The 23,294-nt window shown below is 39.5% G+C and overlaps 1 protein-coding gene across 6 annotated transcripts; it reads left to right on the top strand.

Annotated features, from left to right (window-relative positions):
* Nucleotides 1–555: 555 nt before the first annotated feature.
* Nucleotides 556–19,135, top strand: septin6 (septin 6). 6 transcript variants are annotated; one of them, XM_025910830.1, is made up of 11 exons: nucleotides 574–690; nucleotides 2,374–2,488; nucleotides 5,139–5,334; nucleotides 7,080–7,266; nucleotides 9,010–9,171; nucleotides 9,925–10,021; nucleotides 11,079–11,247; nucleotides 11,487–11,619; nucleotides 11,718–11,908; nucleotides 12,969–13,015; nucleotides 17,976–19,135. In XM_025910830.1, the coding sequence occupies exons 1-10, from the start codon at nucleotides 661–663 to the stop codon at nucleotides 12,970–12,972; spliced, it is 1,284 nt and encodes a 427-aa protein (XP_025766615.1). In that variant the 5' UTR covers nucleotides 574–660; the 3' UTR covers nucleotides 12,973–13,015; nucleotides 17,976–19,135. The 6 variants fall into 6 exon arrangements, with proteins under 6 accessions (XP_013126777.1, XP_025766615.1, XP_013126779.1 ...); XM_013271325.3 differs by lacking the exon at nucleotides 17,976–19,135 and adding an exon at nucleotides 14,960–16,924; XM_013271323.3 differs by lacking the exons at nucleotides 12,969–13,015; nucleotides 17,976–19,135 and adding an exon at nucleotides 17,396–17,960 and having other exon boundaries at nucleotides 556–690.
* Nucleotides 19,136–23,294: the final 4,159 nt, after the last annotated feature.

The following is a 23,294-nucleotide window of genomic DNA, read 5'->3' as shown; positions in this document are numbered from 1 at the left end:
CAGAAATGCTTTAATATTGCTATCATATTTATATAATGCACGGCACATATTTATAATCATGTATTAATTAATGGTAAAACAACAACAACAACCCTAAACCAATTACGTATTTAGGAAATACAGCCCTGATCTTTATTTGGAATTCGTGTTAGTTCTCACGTAAAACCCATAAACCATAAACATTACTTCCCGTGCTTACATATATCTCCTAAGTGTGTTTGCGACTGTGCTTAATTTTTTGAAGTTATATAAACACTTTATAAAGTTTCCTTGACTGATCGTTGCCCCGTTGGTTTTACCGTTTGTTCTTAACTGAAACGAATGTGTCGTTTACTGACTGCGGATCACCGTCTCTACCACCAGACGGAACCATGGCGACATCCTGAGGGGGGGTGTACAGTAAATAGTTTTATTTATATCTTTATTATTTTTACGAAGCAAAATTCTAAATAAAAAATTTGGAGTATGCCTGTAGCTTACATGTTATAAGTACGAAATACATAATATGGGCACATTTTTTAAAAAAAATAATCATATCTAAAAGCGCATTGGTTTGTGGTACATTCCTGCTAGGCCATCTTTCGGTGTAACGTTAACGGTGCAGCTTCCTTTGCTAAACAGAGCAGCAGAGGTTTCGTCCTCCGGCTAACAGCAGCTACTATGGCGTCAACTGAGATAGCAAGGCAAGCGGTAAGTAGCCTATTTCACACTGGAATTCATGTATTTATCTTATATATTTTTGTTATGGATCAAGCGTTTCGCAGAAGAGTGTAATTTCAAGCAGATTTACCCAGTCACCATCCGTTTTTCGTGGCTATTTCATCCAAATCCAGTGTACCGTGGCTTAATTAGATCAATTATAATTAGAGCTAATAGAAATCTGATTATGCGTCCCTAAACACGGTATAAAAAAAATAAAATAAAGCCAGATATCAAATTAAGGCCCAGGACTCAACAGTCTTAGCTCTCCGGTAGAATATTTTCATTTTGGTATGCTAACGCCTGCAGATTTCCTGTACTGGTAAAAACCTAAATTACCCTGTAAACGGAATTAACAGATTAAGACATTTAAAATTCAAAGTAACAGACTTATCTATTATCTCACATAAAAACGAGAGGCTGTTACAGAGCCATAGGTAGGTAGGCCATTCATTCTGAACGCCCCCATTTCGGCACGGCTACTATGCTCATTTCCGTTATGTTGTTTTATGCAAGTCCCGTCAACTTTCCTTTTCGGGCGTTGTCTTAATGAAAATTACGGGCAAATAGATCGTAGCTCCTTGTAGACATTTGGCCGTGCAATGCACAAATCGTGGGCTAAGTTTGCCTTTTTTGGGAGGGGGCTTGGAAAGAAGCCGCGTAACCCAGAGGGAGGGCTGAGAATAGCAAGGTTTTACAGTTTGATATCCATATCCAGTGAATGGAAACCCGCTCACTGTGTGTAACTTGGCTGTGAGTGTCATGAAAAGCAGGAATGGTCTCAGGAATGTTGCACTTGCAGCTGAAGAGTGTAGGGCTGGTTGTCCAGTTTTCCAAACACTCCCTCAGCTGTTTAAACCCAATTTCAGCCATCCAAATAATCCACAACTGTTTAGTGCCTTCAGCTTGCTCAGTTATTTTAAATTGAGTCTAAAACAGAGTGTTTTTCCTCCCAGAAATCTTCACCACATTGGACTGCAACAGTGTGTTATGTTAAGCCACATAATAGCTGGTTGTCTGAGGTTGAAATGGTTGAGATATTCTTTCTTTTGCCATATAATCTAAATTTTTTGTTTTCCTGCAAAACGTAGGCTGCAGAAAGTAGGTTCACACTGATGGAGATGCTTACCAGCAGCCACACACCCACACACATATGTAACAACAGCGTTTTTACACTTGTTGTGTTTAGTGGTCCAGATACAGGTTGTCTATAAACAGTGTGATAGAGTGAATGGAAGTGAAATAGGCTCAGAAGAGGAAGTTTCAAATAAAACTCAGTGCCAGTTATGCTAATGCTTTTATCCTTTTTTCTTTTTAAAAAATTTTTAAACAGTCATCTTCTTTATTTTCTATTTTTTCTAAACCCTCTGTCTTGACACAAACGGCAGTGCCTTTCCATATATGTACATTGTGGTTTCTAACTGTCTCGTCTGTGGAAGAAAGTCACAGCTCAGGAAGCAGGAAGTGAGTTAGCACTGCACCTGAACTCATTGTCAAAGACTAACGTGATCAAAAAATGGTCGAAGGCATGGTACGGTTTTATTTACACAGGACAGCTGTCATTGCGATGCATATTTCAGCATGTTAGAAGGAATCCTGCACGTGCTTATAGACGTGGAAGGTGTTTAGTGATCGAAAGGCACTGACTTGTTGCTTTATGTCTTTTGTTTTTAGGGTGAAGGAGCTCGTGGCGTCCCTCTATCGGGCCATGTCGGCTTTGACAGCATGCCTGACCAGCTGGTCAACAAGTCTGTCAACCACGGATTCTGCTTCAACATCCTCTGTGTTGGTGAGTGTGTCATGTGAGATTTCCTCTCTATGTCTTCAGGCACAATGTCTTTGCTTCAGTTAAAGTGTTTCCACAAGACAAAAAGCTGCTCAGTGTCTGACTCTCAGTTTCCTTTTTGCTTACTTTGGTTACTGTAATGAGTAAGATGCTCTCAGTTCAGGAAAGTCAAGTGTCTGCAGGTGGTTATTTAATTTTAATATGCATGACTGTTTAAAAAAACAAAACAATGCAACACTGAATGCAGGATACAAGCCTTCTCCAGGATGTAGAGGACAGTCAGAAATGATGCCCTATAAGTTTAATTTTAGACTGGAGAACCCAGTCACATCAGCCTTATTAAATGCTGGAAGTATTCAATTATGTGCACTCCGTTGCCAATTTATTAGCATCCCACTAAAACTAATCTAATACAGCCATTCAGCAGCCGTAGCTGAATGAAGAAAATAATGTTCATTTTATTTAGATGGCATTTTGTTGCAATTGTGGAGGTTATACTATTTTTTTTAAAGGCCTGTCATGTCTGGCAGTACTTGCAGTCAGAAACAGGATCTGAATGTCAAACATATTTGTCTTTTCCTTTTTATTTATATATTTATTTAATCGTTTCTATTATTGTTCAGGTTAGGCATGTGTAATATGTCTGTGCCAGAGTTGACAGGCAGGAAGAAAAACAGTAAGTAATAAAATGGGAGAAAGGTGAAGATGAAAGGTTAAGAATAAGTGGAGGTTATAGTTTATGATACTCTATTTATAGAAAACAGAAGTATTCCTATTATGTTTTGGTTTGAAATACAAATATTTTTTCATTAGGGTTTCCTTTCTGGAACATGTTAAATGTCCAGAAAGCAATAAAATATGTGCAGAGCAGCACAGGAAGTAACATGAAAGATGAGGCTTAGCAGACTACAACATTCAAAAATACTGATCAGTCGTCAGCTTGGCAGTGAGTTAGCAAAAACAAAAAAGGTAAACTGCAGTGGATGTAATACCATTAAAACAATGGGATCTTCTTTTGTGGGGGAACTTACTTTGTGACTAACTTCAGCATTCTTGCTTGAAAATTTAAATGAACATCTCTGATGGCAGAGCTATAACATTTAAAACCATAGAAAGCTGCGGGAACTCCTGATAGTTCCCCTTAACCTTGAATACAATGTGCTTTTGTGATATGCTGCAAATTTGATTACGCTACATTACTACTCTGTGTTTATTTATTTCAAGCTAGACCTGTTATGCATTTGTCTCATATTTTCTAAAGGTGCATGTTCATATTAAACCAGGCAAAGGTTTCAGATCATGAGATCACTACAAGTAATCCATGTGAAGCAAAAGCTCAGGGTTCAGATTATATTTTAACTCGCAGCTCTTTATGATGTCACTTAAAGGGGATATCTATAATGTGGTTATCTCAGGCACACAGCTCTGGCCCGCCCACCTGCTGTTCAAACCTGCTGTTTTTTGCAAGGGGCAGACAATCAGAAGGAGGGTGGCTTAAAGGGAATATGGGAGGAGCTAAAAAGATTTAATTCAGGCAATGAATAAACTGAGGGATTACTTTAAACTGTTAGCATGGAAAGATACTCTAGTAAAGTGCAAGAATGAACATATGGACCTGGAAATGAGCAGAATAAGTCCACTTAAGATATTTTGATGATGAAATGATTGGTGGGCACGAGCGACAGGCTTTAGAGTTTCCTCCAAGCTAAACACATCGTCTAGATTCTATTTATACTCGGGAGTGGAGTGAAATGTGTGTTTTTTCTGTTACTTTTTGTTACTTTTAAATGCTTTTTGACTGCCAGCATTTCCAAACAATCTATAAAAACATTAGTACAATCCATTCAAAATATGGATGCAAAGACGATGCTGCAGAGAAACCACAGTTTTTGTTCCAAACTGTAAGTGCTGCTGTATGACTCAAGCAAAAATGTGACGATGTGTGCCTCAAAGATGACTGGTATGTCTGCAGAATGTTTGTGTTGTGTTATTTTTGATTTTGGCCTTTACTTCACAGATTGACCCATCCTGTCCTTTCCATGTGTTCTTCACTTTCTTCAAACAAGATGCAAAATTTTAATTTTAACTGTTGTGAACTGAACTTTGCTCAGAAAGATGCGCCTCTATGCTTGTGGTATTTTGAGAGAAAAATAGGGACGTTGTAAGATGTCCCACAAAAATGGGCTAACATGGTTGGACTGTAGGTCAGGCTATAATGAATAAAAATAGATTTTCTTACAGATGGAGCTCAGTATCTGAGTCATCTAACAGTAAATGGATGTCAGAGTACATTACCTAGCAGCTCCTGCTGCTGCTTTTGTGGCTTTAAGCATTTGAGAGTAATACACTCTGTTTTAAGCATAGTCAATACATTGTTTTTAATCTACTCTAACATTATCAGGCACCATTTTTTTTTCTTTTTGCTTGAGTTGCACAACTGAAGTGTCAGAGAGAGTGGCTTGAGCTGAAATATATCAAAAGCTGATCAAAGAAAAAGGCCTGTCATTAAATTCCTTTTGGTTTGGGAGCACAGTAAGTGAAATAATAGCAACTGCCCTGTAAGTAAAGATGAAGAGGTCCTTTTTATGTGATTTGAATGATGTAATAGTAAGATGAAGATGGTAACTTGATGTCTTTTCTCTTTGTTGTGCAGGTGAGACGGGTTTGGGCAAGTCCACTCTGATGGACACGCTGTTCAACACCAAGTTTGAAGGTGAGCCAACCCAGCACAACCAGCCGGGAGTCACACTCAAGTCCAACACCTATGAACTTCAGGAGAGCAACGTGCGCCTCAAACTCACTGTTGTCAACACCGTGGGCTTTGGAGACCAGATCAATAAAGAAGACAGGTAAGTCAGCCATTTTTAGCTGCTTCATCTTTGAGAGATGGGGATGTCAAATTCCAGAACTTTCTTTTATTTGGATCTTTCAGTGGGAGCAATATACATCCTAGACAAACCTGACATCTTGGGAGTACTTGAAGCCTCTCCACAGCTTACGTGTCATTCATTGCTTAACTTTCTTTCATCAGATGTCTCAACTGAAGTAGTTTCCTCATTAGTTTTTGGAAACAAAACATAAGATGTAGCTGATTTCCTGTCTGGCATGAGAAACAAATCACAGCCTTAGGACATGACACTTAAGCTGATGTATACACCCACGATTTTGTTACCAAACCTTGTGTGCTGTAGAGGGTAAGTTGAGGAAGAGGAGGAGACTGTGTGAACTTTGTAAGCTCTGTACAATGGGAATCCTGCAATTGTTGGAAATCCCAGGGGAAGTAACATGGGGTTAAAGTATCTTATACACTGCTGCAGGCAGAATATCCTATACTTTCTACATGCGCTGTGTTTTTTTTTTGTTGTTTTTTTTCACAGTGTTTATGGGTCTGTTTTCTGGAAAGGGTGGATGCCTTTTGAAGCTTCCTGTAGTCCTCAATAAACGGGCCAACATCTTTCTCCTTTGTTCATTTTCTCTCGCATGTGTCATTGCAGATAAGATTGAATTAGTTATTGGATAAATCAAATACTTAAAAACTACAAACATCAAGAATCTGACAGTATGACTTGAAATGCCCATTTGTTTGAAATCTCCCTGCCTTAGACTAAACCTTCTCCTCAGATAAGACAGTCCGTCCTAACAGGCAACAAAACTGATCATTGATTCTGTGAAGTTAGTTAAAAATTAATCCTGTTCTGACTACTGGCGTTTTCACACATGCACTGCAGCCCTGAAGTTTTGTTGAAATTGCCATGAGGAGAAACATGTGAGAACTCAAATCTCCAAATCTGATCTGACTCTTTTTTTTTTAGTGGATTTTTGCTCTGCTAGGTTCCTTGCAGATTGTTGGATAATGATGATTATAATTAAAGTATAGAAAAAGAGATGTTCCTACATGATTTGCCCAGAGGAGACAAAGTCTTTAGAAGGCACAGTTGTCTTCTGTGTAGCTATACTTTCAGTATACTTTCGGGCTTTCCACAGATAACAGTGACTCTAGTGCTGCAATGATTCGCTGATATCCTGAATATTAATACCTTACTATTTGGATATGAAATTTAGATTATTTTAAAAAAATGCTTAATATTTGCTGGTTTCAGATGCTCAGATGTAAAGATCACTGCTTTTCTTTCTTGTATATCATTTTAAGTTGAATGTCTGAATGTTGGTTTGACAAATCGAGTCAACTGCAGCTGAAATCAAGATATAATTTTTAAACAGATATACAATTTTGATAGATAAGACAGCAAATTAATTAAGAAAATATTTGCAGAAATTGAATGATCATGGATCGAACTTTTTAGCTGGCTAGAGTTTAAGTGTTCTTCCTGTGTTGGTGTGAGTGTCCTCTGGGGTACTACGAGCCTGAAGGATTGTATGTCTCGTCTTGTTGATGGACCTGTGATGGACTTGCAGTCTGTCCATGGTGTGCCCTGCCTTTATCTGAATGTCAGCTAGCTTTTTGTTTATAAAATAGCAAAAAGTAAGGGGAAAATGCACAAACAGCATACTGCTTAGGAAGTAGACGTGACAGGATCTCAGAAAGCGGTGTGTTGACAAAAAAAAATCTTGTCTGTCCCTCATCTTTTAACAGCTACAAGTCCATTGTGGAGTTTATTGATGCCCAGTTTGAAGCATATCTACAGGAGGAGCTGAAAATCAAGCGCACGCTACACAGCTACCACGACACCCGCATCCATGCGTGCCTGTACTTCATCGCTCCAACGGGACACTCGCTCAAATCGCTGGATCTGGTGACCATGAAAAAACTTGATAGCAAGGTCAGCTTCACTTCACTGAGTGTCATCTTTAGTTGTTTTATGTGTCAAAGAGTCCACTAGAAGATATTTAGGATTGTTTTTATTATGTAACAGTTGTGCTGCAGCTGAATGATCTTACAGAATATCTGTTTTAATGAGTAGCTTGTCATAGATATACTGTAGGTATGTCCTTTGACACTGCATGACTGTGTCATTGAATCTGTCTTCTTCAGTCATAGGCCATAAACCTTTTCCAGAGCATCTGCTTGAATGTAAATTGGCTCTGGGCTTGTTGCTGCGTCGGTGTAGGTCAGCTGTGAAATGCAGTCTGCTCAGTGACTGAAGCCTGGTTTTTGTGAGGTCCTTTCCCATCAGCTTATTTGCATGGCCCTCATGGCTTTTGCACAAAGAACCAGCTTAGTGTTTGCCAGAGCAGCTGTGCCCTCCAGCAAGCATTCACAACAGCGTGATCTAGAGCAGAGCCCCCTCTGTTTACACGTTCACCTAGGAGCACATTCAAACAGGGCTCAGCTGAAGTGTCCTCGAGCTAGACTTTGAATCCTCACCAGACGAAGGGATGCACTAAGATATTTTTGTTCACATGACCCGGAGCATCCCTTGCTTTTAGTGAAAGGGGCCCACATTCGAATAATAATAAAAAAATCAGGGATTGTGTGGGCTGACATGGCACTGTAAAAATAGTTGTGTGGGAGTGAAATGTTATTTTCCACCAGTCAGCTGTAATTTATATACGACGTTGACCGTGCCTGTTTTTCCCCACCTCCCTAGATTATCACTGTTTGGATAACATATATGTTAAAAAGATTAACGTCACAGTTGGAGAAACTTTCTTTGATTTGAGACATAACACGAAAGCTTTCACTTTCTTTGCTGCTGTTGCTATTTTTATCTCTGTACTTAAGATTATGTTTCTGTCCTCTCTGCACAAAGGCTTAAGGGGGAAGTATGAATCGAGATGATATTTTATTATTTATATATTAAAACCTAAAGCCAGTGCATTTGATGTCAAAAATATGCTTTCTTTTAACCTGGCTTCATCACATGACTGGACAGCAAATTTGTTTTGACTTAAATTGAGTGTAAAAATCATGACCTTTTCACTAATTGATCTCCTGATATGTGAGCAATAGAGATTAACATGTGATGGAAGAAGTTATTTTCATCGTTTCTGTATTCCTCTGTGGCATGTTCCTCTTAAATGAAACAGACAGCATGTGATTAGTGCATTTTGTGCAGAAGAGTCAAATGAAGCATGAAATTCACCCTTTTTATATAAAGGAAACCTGAGTTAAGTTGATAACCACAGTTGTGATTCTATTTATCTCTTGATAAGTAAGTTGGAGTTTTAGCTTTTGTCTGTAAAGCTGATTCAGAGAAAGCCTGTCTGTATTGAATTTGCTTACACTCTCTGAATGTTAAAGCAAATAGTACCCCTATCATTTTTCACATTTTCTTTTAAATTATTACTGCAGCCTTTGGGTATATATGAGTGGAAGCCATGTATAAGAAAAAGTGTTATGCACTCTGTTATTAAACTGTAATAGTACTTAATTCTAGCTACAGCTTCAGAGAGTTTTTTTTTTTTTAATAAATCAACTACTTTCTAAATTTGGACTACAGAAGTGGAAAGGCTGTGAAACTAAAGTCTTCTCTATATTTAGCTGCATATCTGAAATATTTGACTGCACCTTATTGCACTATTGTGATAACTACATGAATGCTCGCCTCATTTCTTAACTGCAGGTCAATATTATCCCAATCATCGCCAAGTCAGATGCTATCTCTAAGAGTGAGCTGGCCAAGTTCAAAATCAAAATTACCAGTGAGCTGGTCAGCAACGGAGTGCAGATCTACCAGTTCCCCACTGATGACGAATCCGTGGCCGAGATCAACTCCACCATGAACGTAAGGCTCATTTATACTGTTGTGGTTTACACATTCACCTAACCTAAGCAAAAGATCCACAGTTCAGTCATGGAGGGGGACACAAATGCCTTCATAGTTGTGTCGGGAAGGGCATCCAGGATTAAAGAGTCTGCCAAATCAAACGTGTGGAGCTACCTGCTGTGGCAACCCTGTGTGACTAGGGGAGCAGACGGAAGTAGCTACACTGCTTAATTCTAATTTATTTTACCAGCGTAACAACTTGTGATGTGGAGTCGGGGCAGATGTCGTACGTGTCTCCTTAGTCTGTCAGGAAGCCGCTGCCGCAGCAAGGCAGAGTGTGTTCAGTTCACTCTGCAGGAAACCTGCAGTGTGGGAAAGGGCCTGTGTGCACTGACAGATAATTCGAGGCTCACTTAGATGTTTATTAGTCCTGATCTGTGCAAATTCCTTAACTATCCTTAACTGATTCTATTACACTGCAGCCTCTCCTCTCATGTTTGCACAGCCTGACCTCAACTCTGTTCTGAGATATCATAAATCTTTATTGTAGTACTTGCTGTCTGTCTGGAAAAACAAGTTCTTAATGATCAGCTTGTGTAAGTTGAAATAATGGAATCGACATATGCTAGCAGCACAAATACTTCTGGATTTCTTTGTAACAAAAAGGTGTTTTGTTTATTTATTTATTTTGTGTGTGGAGAGAAGCTGAGGAGAATTTGCAGTGTGTGTGTTTGGCAGTACACCAACTGTGCTTTTCTTTACGCTTCACAGAGCCATTTGCCCTTTGCCGTGGTGGGGAGCACAGAGGAAGTCAAGATTGGGAACAAGATGGTGAAGGCCCGGCAGTACCCCTGGGGGACGGTGCAGGGTAAGCCCGGGTTACATCCTGCACAGGAAATGAGAGCATGTTCCTTGTCATCACAGCTGCTCTAGCCACTCCCTCCCCTTATATTTCTGCTCAACTCAAATAGCTGCTACAGACTAGCAGATAACCAGTTATATAACCTCATTTAGCTGCAGTTCCATCACTGCCATCACACTGTAAATCATGGCAGCAGCAGCTTTTAGCCCATAAAGGAATTTTATGTCGCTTTTATCGACCTCCTTGATCAATGGTGTGGTTAATGTATGTGAAGTAGACAGAGCTGTCAATACTTTAACTCCAGTTGCACTGATTTGCTCCTATGCCGTTTGTTACAGACACATGCTTGCTGTTATTATCGAATGTGTATGCATGCATGTGTGCAGATGTTTATATGATTCAGTCTTATTCAACACATGCAGCTTAAATGTTTGCAGTATTAGTGCTCTTCACGTTTCTTGTTTTGTCTACTTTATAATGCTATAAAACATAAAAAATACCCTGAAGTCTTTATTTTAAAAACAACAACAATTTTCTGCTAAATTTGCTTTAAGTTTGGTGTGATCCCTTTAGAAATTCTATCCTTTTATACAAGCAGCCATAGGGTAAACAGAGATGCATTTCCCACGATGTTTGTCTAATATTTATGTGGATTACATCAAAAACCCCAAAGCTTAAAGTCAGCGTTTTTCCCATATCATTAATACTTCATTTAAAATTCAGTGTGCTGGATTACTGCCAAAACAATGAAACCCACACCAACGTTTTAATGCGAATGGCCTGCAGTGTATAATATTTATGACTGAAGAAGGCTTTTTATCAAACACTGGGTCTGTTTACCCCAGACTGTCTGCATGCATACTCACATGGTGTCACATGTCCTGTGGAGGCATGCAGCTTGGTTCAGTCCAGCATCAAAAATCAATACAGAAAACACAGGACATGAACACTGCCTTTTTATACTGCTGCAGTTTGTTTGATTTACTTTATACTGTAGCTTTAGCATGCGTTCTAGTTTGTTTTGTGAGACATGCACTAAGTCCCTGTGTTCTGTTTCTCACAGTGGAAAATGAGACTCACTGTGACTTTGTCAAACTGCGGGAAATGCTGATCAGAGTTAACATGGAGGACCTGCGAGAGCAAACTCACACGCGTCATTATGAACTGTATCGGAGATGTAAATTGGAGGAGATGGGGTTCAAGGACACGGATCCTGACAGCAAGCCCTTCAGGTAGCAGACTGCTTTATTGCAGCTGATTTTTGCATTCATCAGCTTATTTCTACCCCCAACCTCCCATTTACTTTTTATACTTTGGGGGCCTGTAACTGTGAAAGTTTTCACAGTATGGAGGTTAAAATCTTGAATGGCTTTATAAAATATGCTAAATTTATCTTATAAAAGACACTCATTGGTTTGGTTTACTGTTTCTATTGCTCATATTTATTCCCGCTGTCATTTTCCTCTGCCAGTCTGCAGGAAACATATGAAGCTAAGAGGAACGAGTTCATGGGAGAACTGCAAAAGAAGGAAGAAGAAATGAGGCAAATGTTTGTCCAAAGAGTTAAAGAGAAGGAGGCTGAGCTCAAAGAAGCAGAGAAAGAGGTAAGTATCAGCAGCATAACCAGTGTTTATGTGAGCCAGATAGATTTCTGCTTTGTTTTTAAAACACAAAACAACTGTGTCTGTTTCTTGTCACGTAGCTGCACGAGAAATTCGACCGTCTGAAGAAACTCCACCAGGATGAGAAAAAGAAGCTGGAAGAAAAGAAGAAGTCTCTGGACGATGAGGTCAACACATTCAAACAGAAAAAGACTGCTGCAGAGCTCTTGCAGAATCAAGCTCAGCAGGCAGGGGGCTCCACCACACTCAAGAGGGACAAAGAGAGGAAAAAGTGAGTATTGTTATCCCGCTCCGTGGCTTTACCCTCACAGGTGTACCATTGGCTGTATGACTACAGGAAATGGAGTATGAAATGAATTTGGGAGGGTGTTGACAAGCCAGTGATAAAATAACTGACTTCAAGGTTTTATAACCGTATGTATTGGAACTGTCATATCAATATCTCAGTGGTTTATCTGCCACCACTAGTTAATAACCCACCTTGGATTTGTATAATTTGATGCTAATCCATATTAGATTTTTATAGCTGAAAAGCTCAGGCAAATCCTTCTAAGCAGACTTTCACACTGCTCTTCAATTCAGAGAGGCGGATGAATGTTCCAGTTTTCCCTCCATATAATAACAGAGATTGTAGTTAGCGCTAAATTCCACGCTAAGTGAGCTGACTATAACTCATCGCCAGTGTGGAGAAATAAGAGGAGAAGAGAGGGGAGGGAGAAAATTACAATCTGTCCTCATCTAAATAGTTGAAAAGTAGCCAAATGTCAGCAGAGTTAGATGAATGAATTTCGGTCAGAAATCATCACTCTGCAATTAAGCGCTGCTGCTGGTTCACCACAAAATCAAACGCTCTCAACACATATGTGTAAACAGCTTTACACACATGTGCAATAGCCAATACTTTATACACTTTTCCAAATGCTTTGGTAATAGAACTGACATGCTTTTGTTTATACCACAAGTTTACTGAGACTGAGACTGATATTGCGTGTGCAGCCTGATGTGTTATTGACATTGTTGGTTCCTTCATGGTGCTAATCAACTCCTGGTTGTGTTAAAGCTGATGTGCCTGTTGGAAAAGGAAGAAGACACTTGCACTGAGAGGTTTATTGTTGCTTTATTTCCTTCTTGCTAATTGATTTTCTTCACAGCCATTCTAATTTTCTTTTTAGGCTCTGTCTCAAGGTCACAAATTAAATCTGACTAGCGGGGTCTAATATTCAAGTTTTTTTCAGCCCCCCGGAGACACACTTATTTATGATGAATGTTGTGTTTTGAATGTGTCCTGTGAGTGCATGTGTCACCTATGTTGCATCCGTAATGTTTTCCAGTTAACTCCTCCCACACTTGCTGCATGCTGCGTGAGGCACCTTTTCTGGTAAGACTCCCTTCTTGAGTTACACTGCCAACAGACATGAAAAAAAAATATAGATATTAAAACTCTGAAGCTTCTGGGTCGCTAATGCAGTCGGGAAATCATTATCTAGATTAACTCCACCAGAACGGCCCTTTGTCACCGATTCATAGTTTTTATGATTCTGGTTCTCTGGTTTGGTGGTCTCAGGATCACCTCTCAGCTTTTGATGATGCGGTTCTATTGGCGTCATCAGGGGATCATTTTCAGCTCACACCAGGGCAGTTTGCAGCCGAGTGTGAGCATCTAGCATCTCTGAATCTGAGGGCATGGTTCTCAGCTGGACATGGGTGGAGTGCCCACTCTGGGCAAAAGGGAGGAGTTGCTGTCCCAAGTGGGAGAGTTTTTGAGTATCTTGGGGTGTCGTTCACGAGTGAGGGGAGAATGGAACAAATTGGTGCGGCATCTGCAGCAATGCAGACACTTCACTTGGCTGCTGTAGCGAAGACAGTAGATCTAATTTCCCACCTTCACATAGGACCACAAGCTGTATGTAGCAGCCAAGAGAGTAACTGGATGTCTGGGAAGATGCAGCACAGAGTAGAGCTGCTACTCCTCTGTGTGCAAAGGAGCCAGTTGAAGTGGTTTGTGCTTCTGATCAGAAGGCATTCTGGACGCCTCATTGGGGATGTGTCTCAGTACTAATGGGAGGTAACCCAGAACATGGTGGAGAGATTATGTCTCTTGGATGGTTTGGGAACGCCCCTGCATCCCTACTGGAGCTAGAATTGTTGGCTGGGGAGAGGAATGTCTAGGCATCTTTCCTGAGAGTGCTGCCACCGTGACCCAGGCCCAGATGAACAGAACATGGATGGAGCTCGCAACATTTTATTTGACTTTGAAAAGGCAACATTTTCATTATCTGACATTTTGTATTTCAGACGATTAACTGATAAATAGTACAACTTAACCAGAAGTGAAACTGAAGCATTAGTGGCTGTCAAACTGTGCAGCCAAATACCTCTCTGAATCTGAATATGTAAACACAATCTGAAGATTTATAAAGCTGTTAAATCTCCTCTAATTTGCATGGATTTAATTTGCCCATTCAAGTTATTTAAGCCCGTCACTGTGTGAGAAATGGCTAATCCAAATGTAGTATTTTATTGCCACAGATTTGCAGTACTTCATGGAAACATCTGTGCCGATCCTATCCTTGAGTTGGCAGTGTTTACCGTCCCTCTGCCAGCTTCTAAATCAGCCACTTTATTAGATCCCCACCCATCCATTTGATGTACTGCTCCATCTGCCTCCCAAAATGCACAACAGTCTCTTTTTCTTGTGGCCCTTCCCTGACTTTGCACAAAGACTCATTCAAGGCTGAACTGAAGAGTAACTGAAACTAACAGGTCACACCAGAGCAGCTAGCAGCCTCAGGGCCCTTCTCTGTTTACAGAGATGACATGTTTTGTTGATCAGCCAGAGCCATATGACGACCCCCACCACCACCCCACCCCAATTGAGTGGATTCAAAAGCCAAATCCACAGAGGGACATGTTGTTAAGACTCAACCACTGGGGAGGGTAGAAGTGAATAAAGACATCTGTCTTACAATCTGTAAACTCCTCAAGCATTTCAGAGCTGTTAAAAAAGCTGGAAACAAGATGGTGTTTGACGAGCAAGGCTCGAGGAAGACAATAAGACCCACTGTTTGAAACTCAAGGGAGGGCGGAAAACCTCAAAAGAAAGAAAAAGATTTATTTAACTGTCCGATTCAAACAAATAGACAGCTGTACTCACATCCTCACCTCTGCACTCAGTCCTTTTGAGTTGCCTTAAAAAGCATGTTTTTCCTGTCAGCGCCACCTGATAACTAATGTTGATGTGATGTCACCTGTGTGAAACTGTGTGTTGTGATGATGTTTTAACTCCAAGAAAGCAATAACAGCCCTTCTCTCTTATTTCCAGCTAAGGATTCCTGTAGAAAAAGTGCTCCCTTGTGGCCATCCTGCTGTGAATGAGTTTCCAACCCCATCATCCTTTACAGTACCCCTTCCTCACCCTCACCTTACCCCATAATCCAACCCTCCACACGCCCCTCCCTGCTCTGTGGAAGACGCTGGGCATTGCTATCAGTTTGGCCTCACTCTTTGTTTTTTTCATGCTGAATGATGCTTGTCAGTTGTCTGGGTTGTACAAGCGATTATTCGGCTTGTCTTTTTATGCAAATTTACAAAATGCATTCCATGGTTTGTTTGTTTTTTATAGTTAGTGATTCTTTGCATGATGTGAGCTTTTAAAAAATATTAACATACATGACTACTGTAGTGATGGGCAGAAATGTACTGAGGCTAAATGGAAACATGCATTAAAACAATGGGACTGAAGCATGAAGGATGAGAAATCTGTTTTGGATTTCAGACTTTAGAAGAATAGACTGGTATTAAAATGAAGGCAGATTGACTGTGAGATTGAAGAAAAGCAGTAGACTTAGTAATGTATTTTTTTAAAACCGCCTCCATGAAACTGTGGTATCTGAAATTGCTGCATTTCAAGAAAATGTCTTGCTGAAGAAAAGCACACTTTAAGTAGTTAATCAGTGGGTTTCTGATAGGCTAATCACTTCTTGCTTATTTGATGACACCTGTGGTTAAAGTGGTAACAGGAAGTAGAGTTTTGTGCTACAACAAGCTCTCGTTGAGCACCTTCTTTTTTAGAAGTGCGACAGAAATGCAGCCCGTGTCCGTTCTGTATCCGTTATTGTGCAGCCAAAAAACCTTGTGTTGCTGTAGATATTTAAAATCTGTCAATTTGTCTCATGTTATGTTGTTCAAATTGTTAGCTGGGAGTAAAGTTGCTTCTTTTGTAGATAGACATAGACATTTTTGATTAGTCCATCTCCTTCACAATAAAAGCCACCATGTGCTTTCATCATACACTGTATATAAAAGATAGGCGTATCTTCAGGATTTGAAATGTAAATTCAAAGCGAAAGTGGATTACATCTGCATTCTTTTCAATGGCCATTAGGGGGCAGTTCCTCTGCTGATAAAAAGAAGTATAATTGCATAAATGTTTAATACCTCAATAAAAACGTTCTCGACGAGTTTATGGTATAAATCACAATATAGGTTAAGTGAGATCTACTTTAGGGCAACAAATTACTACTGTATGGGCGTATGAGCGTTGCAGTTTCTTGCGATGGCTAGTTTCCAAAATTCAATCCCGGTTCTTGTGGGCGGGGCTTTACAAACCACTGATGTCACGGCAGCTATGTCTCTCTTTTATATACAGTCTATAATTTTAGTAAGTGAAGTTTTGTTTGTTTGTGTTTTTTTAATGTGAAGCTTCAGCAATACAAGAGTCAACAACTCAGATGTAACTAGATAAAATTCATACTGCATTACAGTTTCTTGCTTGTAAAAGCAGTTTGAATGATGAGAAAGGTGCTTCCCGGCACTGTAAATTAATTACAGAATGTAACCACATTACATTTGTTTTGCATTTTCTTTAAGAATTATAAAGACATCTAAACAATAAAAAATAAAATGGAGATTTACTTTCTTAATGTCCCCTTGCTGATGTTGTTTCTCTTCAGCCTCATGCATGAACAGATGTGAGCCTAATCTCTTTGCCACTTCTCCCATACCTCATTCATTGTCATGTGTTTTGTGCATACTTGTGTTAGCTTTCACATTTGCACTTTTAATGTTTTATACCCCAATGTGATGGTTTTTTACATACTATATATTAATGTTGTAAGTGCAATTGTAACTTTCTTTTTTCTTATTGTTCTCAATATGAAGGCACATTTTAAAAGTCAATCATCTTAATGTCCAATGTCCTGCAGGGACCAGTGTTATTTGTATCAGTGTTACGCATATATTAAAGAAATTTTTAATAAAATAAAGGCCAATTTTTCACCAGATATTATACCTGTGACCATAATCATTGTCTATGACAAACATTACTTTATTTTTAGGAAATTAAATCAAGGTTTATTTAATAAATGGATGAAATAGTTATATTTAATTTATCAGGGGCTTACAGTGAATAAATGTTGGTGCCAGTAAGTTGTACTTGTGTGAGTTCATTGGCCAGCTGCTGTCCAGGCTTTGCTTAACGATTTTTATTGAAAGAAGATCTTTAGGTGTGTTTATTTCATGGCCCTCAGATCAAATAGGCACCTGCTGACTTAGTTTATACTTTATTGTTCCACCACTTCAAGGTTCAGGGTTACTTTTATCGCCTCTTGAAAGAGGGAATTGTCTTGGGTTGAAAGTACTCCTGCCTTAACTCACGTAATTCCACATGATACCAGGGTCAAAGTACTTCAACAGAAGATCCTTTCCTTCCTCGCAATCCTCAGCTCATTGGTCTGTGTGGTTTCACTTTCCTTTGCAGTAATCCCTGGCTCTGCACTGAGTAGGTCCTCAGCCCTCAAGCTTTGCTAAGGGACCAGCCTTTGTGGGTACTGAGTACCTCAAATGTGACCAGAGGCTCTGTGGACCCCCCTCCCCCTCCCCATCCCTGCAGGGTTTTCTTATACATTACCTGCTCTGCTATTATACGTGTTAACGTGTATGTGCTTCAATGCTGCTTTAAACTCACTTTGAGCAATCTAATCCACGATATGTTGCCTCTGCTTATGCTTACATGTTTACTTTTTGTGTTGTTGTGACTAATACCTTTTCCACTTCAGTTGTGATGGAGAAGACATGCACCTATTCATTTATTTAAATTTTTGTGCACCTGAATGACCACAGACAAGTCTGTTTAAAAAATCATGGCGTGGACACAATATAATCGGGTGTTTTATGTCTATAGTATATTGTTTGAATGACTATGATCACTAAGATTTAATTCAAAACCTAAAGTTTTTCTCTCCTTGATATGAATTGCACTTCTGAATCTTTTATTTGTAAGCGTTTCTGCTTTGGCTTCCTCCCTCTAACTGCCTGCTCTTTTCTCTTTGTCTCTTTAGCTTCTTTTAATCTGTCTTGACCACCTGAAGAGGGGATTGCAGCTTCAGCAAGAACTAAGCACCCTTTACCTCTTCCTGTTTTTCTCGCTGTATGAACCTTTTACTCTCCCCATTGCATCTCCTTTGGTTGAATATGGCCTTAATGTGGACTCGCATGGTATTTCTGACCACCTAAGGATGGTTAAAAGCTGGGCAGGCCAGGAACCGGGCACAATTTAAATCTGCTATCATGTCTTAATGTATAGAGAGACTCTTGTAGTTCATAGAAGTCGTCGGGTGGGACTCACATACTTTTAGGACTCACAGAGGAAGTCATTATTTGACCTTTAGTTGAAATAAAATTGCTGTGACCTGCACTATGCACTCATCTGTTCAAGAGAATTCTCAACCCAGAGGCATTAGGATAAAATGACAGTGAATCATCGAGGCTTGCTTTTAAACAAAAGAACAGAAGCACTTAATACACTATGTGTAATGTGTTAAAGTGATACAGTATAATGAGGGTGTCCTATCCCCTTGTTTTCTGCACATCTAAATTAAGAGTCATAATCATGCAAGAGCCAAAGCAATGTTTATGGTGCCCATGTTTACATGTCACTGCTGAATACCATGGAGGTCACATGTTATGGCCTTTTACTACACATTGTGCTTTAATATTCACCAGCCTACTCTATATTTTGCATGCATCTCTCGCTCTCTTTTTTCATTACTGCAGTGATCTTTGACCTGCTTGTTTTTAACCCTTAAATAACAAAGTTTTGCTATCTGTTTTCCTTCATTGCTGTTTTCTTCAAATCGGTGCATATAAGTCATGTACATTTGCTCTCTCCTATGATTTCAGCTCCCACTTTGCCAAATGTTAGTATAAGACGGAGTTGAATTGAACCCCAGATAGGAGTATTAAAAAATACTCGTGCATTTATATAATTTATAAGGATATATTTTGTGTATCGAAGTGGAGACTTGTTGTTTATTACCTATGATCTTTGGACGTGACTCTGAGTGTAACATTTTGGTGTCAGGAATTGCCATACATTTTTCTAGTATCAGTCATCACCTCTTGTAGTCAGAACCTCTCCCACACCTCAAATGATTCTGGATCTTACTTTAGTTTGATTCCATTGATGTACATTTTGAATAAAAAAGGTGATCCAAACATTTGACGCTTCTGTCTGTTATTTTCAACAGTGGCTCTCAAACCTAGGCGATTCGCGCTGGCTGTCTCCTCGCAGCAAGACGCTGCTAGGTTCAAATCCAGCGCAGGGTCTTTCATTGTAGAGTGTAAATGTTCTCTCAGAGTTCTTTACATGGGCTTAGTTTCGTTGGTGATTCTAAATTGACTCGTCTCTAAGTGTTTGCTCTGTGACAGATTGGTCACCTGACCAGGGTCTACCTCGGCTCTCGTCCCGTGACAGCTGGAATAGGCTCCAGCCCTCTCCGTGACTCCGATTTGGATAACTGGAAGGAAATGGATAGATGGCTCTCAATCTGTGAGGTGCAGACAAGTAGAGGAAAAACATTAAATGAAACTAAAATGAATGAAGTTCTTTTTTTTTTAAGGGAAAGTAAAATTGCACCATTTATTTAAACGTATTTACTTATTAATGAATGAAACAAATACATCTTAGATAGCTTTTTAAGACATATAACTGATACAAACTGGGTTTTGTGACAATAATGGTTTTTGTCTTTGTTATTTTCACTTTCTTTGATGACCACAGTCAAATCCTAAAGTTGTGTCTCTTCATAGAGCTCATCTGCTTCGAAGTATTTCTCTGGATTTATTATATATATTTGCGAGAGCTATGTGGACAGAAATATTCAAGTTTAATTAAAAAACTTACATAGATACAAAAATTAAGCTTAACTATTAAAGACAAATCTTTTTGCAAAGAATTGTTTTATTTATATATTATAAAAATGCTGTTAAATATATCTACTGTAACATTCCCAGGGCTATTATTAGGCTATATAAACACAATGACAGCAAATTATAATGTCACATTGTAAAATACTGGATGGAGGAATATAATAGAGGAAAATATTGCACTTTTCACCGGTTTGCCTCACTTTATGACTTTTATTTATCAGCTACAGTTACCAGTAGCTTTGCATATATAAGATGTTGTTATCACTGGTTGATTAGCCCTCTATATTTAGTTGGGAGGAGCTTTGGTGGAAATGACATAAGCTAAATAAATTTAATGTCCCAAGAATGAACATAATTGTAATACTAACTCTTACAGATGGAGTAGTTCTGTCCTGTCCCACTTTGTCCTGAAGGAGGCAGTGTAAGCAAAGATGTGCATATATAAAGAAAGGAAGAACCAGTATGTTTGTTACTGATTATATTATGGATTAAATTATTTAATCTTTTTTAAATAGTTGACCACCTGCAGCATTTAATTGCTGCTCATTCTAGCTCACTGTCTGCAAAACTGTGGTTTCTATGGGACTCCAAATCTGGAGATGACATGACAAAACCAACATGGAACGAGCCAACTACTTTACAGTCTTAAGTTTTCAAGTTCATATTAGTCTTGCAGTTCTCGGAGAGGTGTGCCATCAACCCCAAATTAATTCTGCAACATAACAACAAATGAAAAATGCAACCAGAGTCAGAAAGAACTGTTTACAGTATCAATCAAAACAGGACTGGTTCATACAGTCTGACACGGAGCCAACAGAGATCATGTCTGCATAGTGGAGTCCATCCAGGATAATGTGAAGAGACAGAGGAGACAAGATAGACTAATTCCAGAGAAATGGCAAGTATAACTTCCTGTCAAGTACCTAAAGTTTGGCTGCCTATTGGTTGGACTTAAAAATGATAAATTATTCATTCTGCATGATACTGTAAATGTATTTTTTGCAATACTTATGTTCATTTATATGGCTAACATGTTGAATTTGGTTTTGCTTGTATCAACTGAACTGTCTGACTGAAGAAGAGAGAATATTTATTCCCTCCCTGAATATTAAACCATGTTTTAACTAGAAGAAGTACAAAACTACAATTTCTATATAACACTCCTACTTACATAAATACTAAAAACACTAAAATTCTCATATTATTATTATTATATTGACTTATAATTACGCACTTAGTCTTAACTATCAGTGGACAAAACAACATTAAAACCACACAGGTTAAACGAACAACAATAAATTAAGTCAGTGACACTCCTCGATGGCAGCTGTCTCCCTTGGGAGCAGCAAGGACCCTGCAACACAAGAATAACCTCTGAGGAGCAGCTCCAAGAACAGGAGAAAGAATCCAAAGTTTTGTCCAAGCTTAAAACTCTGCACATCCTAATTTTATTCAGCATCTTTGGTATAGTCAAGAATCCAACAGAATCCTCCAAGAATTCAGCAGAATCCTACTATTTTCCCCTACAGTCCTTTGTTTTGAACCCTGATTCATTGATCACACACATGAAATTTATGACATAAACATTAGACCCAAAAACCGATAAAAAGTCCACTGATAGAAACTGATATTTATTTTTTCCACGGTGCACACAGGTAAGTCAGTCCATCACACCTCACTGCTTTGTTGATCCTGGGATTGGTTGGTGGCTGAAGCTCAAACAGGCAGAGTACATTCAGCATTCTCTTTCACCCCTTAAGCAACAAAGCAGAGCTGAGACTTTGCTCCCTTACTTGGAATCACTTGTCCTGATTTGCAGAAGTTGGCAATTCTCAATTTTGTCTTGAAGGTAGGGGAAAACTTGTGTTACAAGTGTGAGTGTGGGCTGTATACTAATATGTGTGCTGTAGGTGGTACTGTCATCCCCAAGCGTCAGATGAGTCAGAGTAGCTGCACATCTCTCTTGTGCCTTCCCAGCAGCCTCAGTCCACATTTCCATACTTGTCATTAGCATGGTTGTCCCTGCTGAGGCACAATGTCCCCTCTGATGGGACTTGAAACAGCTGTCTGGTTCACAACATCCCGTTCTGGAGCCACCTCTTCCTCAAGCAGCAGCTTGATATGTAGTTGCAGTCAGGGGTTTGGGCACAGATGCTGTAGCATCTATTGGTAGATTGGTAAATGGTTAGCTCTTTGTCCTTTTTCTTCTTCTGTAGGGCTCTGAGGAGATTGTTAGCGTGACCTTGCACAGGGCTGTTATGGCCTCCCTGTACGCCTCACTGTCACAATCATCCCATTCATGATGTCTACTGAAGTCTCATCCTAGATGCTTCAATAAGTTTATATTTTTTTTCCCAGTCGTGACTCCTGGTTTCTTTAATATGAGCTTCTGAACACGGTTAAAAGATTAATAGGGGCTCTACATTGGTGCTTGCCACTTAGACTGTGGGCATTTAAGGGACATATGGGGTGTAGCTGTCAGGTGTACTTTACTGTGGTACAAAACTCTGATGTGGAGGCGATCATGCTTTCTGATGAGTCAGCTTGTTGATATGAAACCTCCGGTGGCAGGCTGTGGTTGATAATGAATCACTGGAAGAGTCTGCAGGCACTGTGCGCTCCTCACCATCTCTGTTAAATGGTGGGGGTGGAGGTGGAGTAGGTGTAGCCATTGAAGGGCCACAGTCAGGGTCACGGTCCATTCTAATACACTGAGGCTCTAACGAGAGATACAGACAAGAACTTTCTCTGACAAAGTTTCATCCTTTTTACTTAGCTTTTTTTTTCTGTGCCTGCATTCTGCCTCATGCTTCCACATATTTGATGCTTTCAGATGATTTTGTACATGTTTTTCTCTTGTATTCTATCTCTTGAATTTTTGTCCTTGCAGAAATCCAGAATGTTTTATCCAAACACAAAAAGCCCTGATTACTCTATCCACATATTTCCTCCTCACATAAACCACATTTGGAGACAATCCAACTCTTGATTGGTGTTTTTCTTTATCAGACTTGTTTCCCACGCTCACAAATGTCCAGTTTTGTCTATCTGACGTGCCTAATCTCTACTCTAGAGGCAATCATCATCACAAATCCAAACTGTTTTTCACCATAGTTTGATGGGCAGTCAATTCAGCAAGGAGGACCCGGTCTTCAATTACTCTCTTCCTTTGAAAAATATTCCCAGTGTTCCTGGAACACAGCATTTACTCATCCCTGAAATCACCTTTTGACCAGATGTGAACACAGAGAAACAATTGTTTTCCTGTTTCGCCCCCCTAAATTATAACAGTTTATTTCAGATCTCTCGCCATTTGAGGACAATGTGCTCCATTCCTGGAAATCCCCATGGAGATGGTCTGGGGTCCAAATGGTCAGGCTACTCATCTCTCAAATACATGAGGTTAGAGGCTGGAAAGCCTTCTTTCGAGATCAGTAAAAGCCAAGAAA

The sequence above is a fragment of the Oreochromis niloticus genome, linkage group LG2 (assembly GCF_001858045.2).
Source record: "Oreochromis niloticus isolate F11D_XX linkage group LG2, O_niloticus_UMD_NMBU, whole genome shotgun sequence".
Classification (NCBI taxonomy): Eukaryota; Metazoa; Chordata; class Actinopteri; order Cichliformes; family Cichlidae; genus Oreochromis; species Oreochromis niloticus.
Note: the sequence above shows the minus strand (reverse complement) of the source record. Positions and strands in the feature narration are given on the sequence as shown.

What these genes read in the sequence shown, in the direction of transcription:
- septin6 (XM_013271323.3), top strand. Translation starts at nt 661, where the DNA reads ATGGCGTCAACTGAGATAGCAAGGCAAGCG. An exon ending in CTGAGATAGCAAGGCAAGCG is followed by an intron (nt 691 to 2,373) that starts GTAAGTAGCCTA and finishes TTTTGTTTTTAG; the next exon opens with GGTGAAGGAGCTCGTGGCGT. An exon ending in CTTCAACATCCTCTGTGTTG is followed by an intron (nt 2,489 to 5,138) that starts GTGAGTGTGTCA and finishes TTTGTTGTGCAG; the next exon opens with GTGAGACGGGTTTGGGCAAG.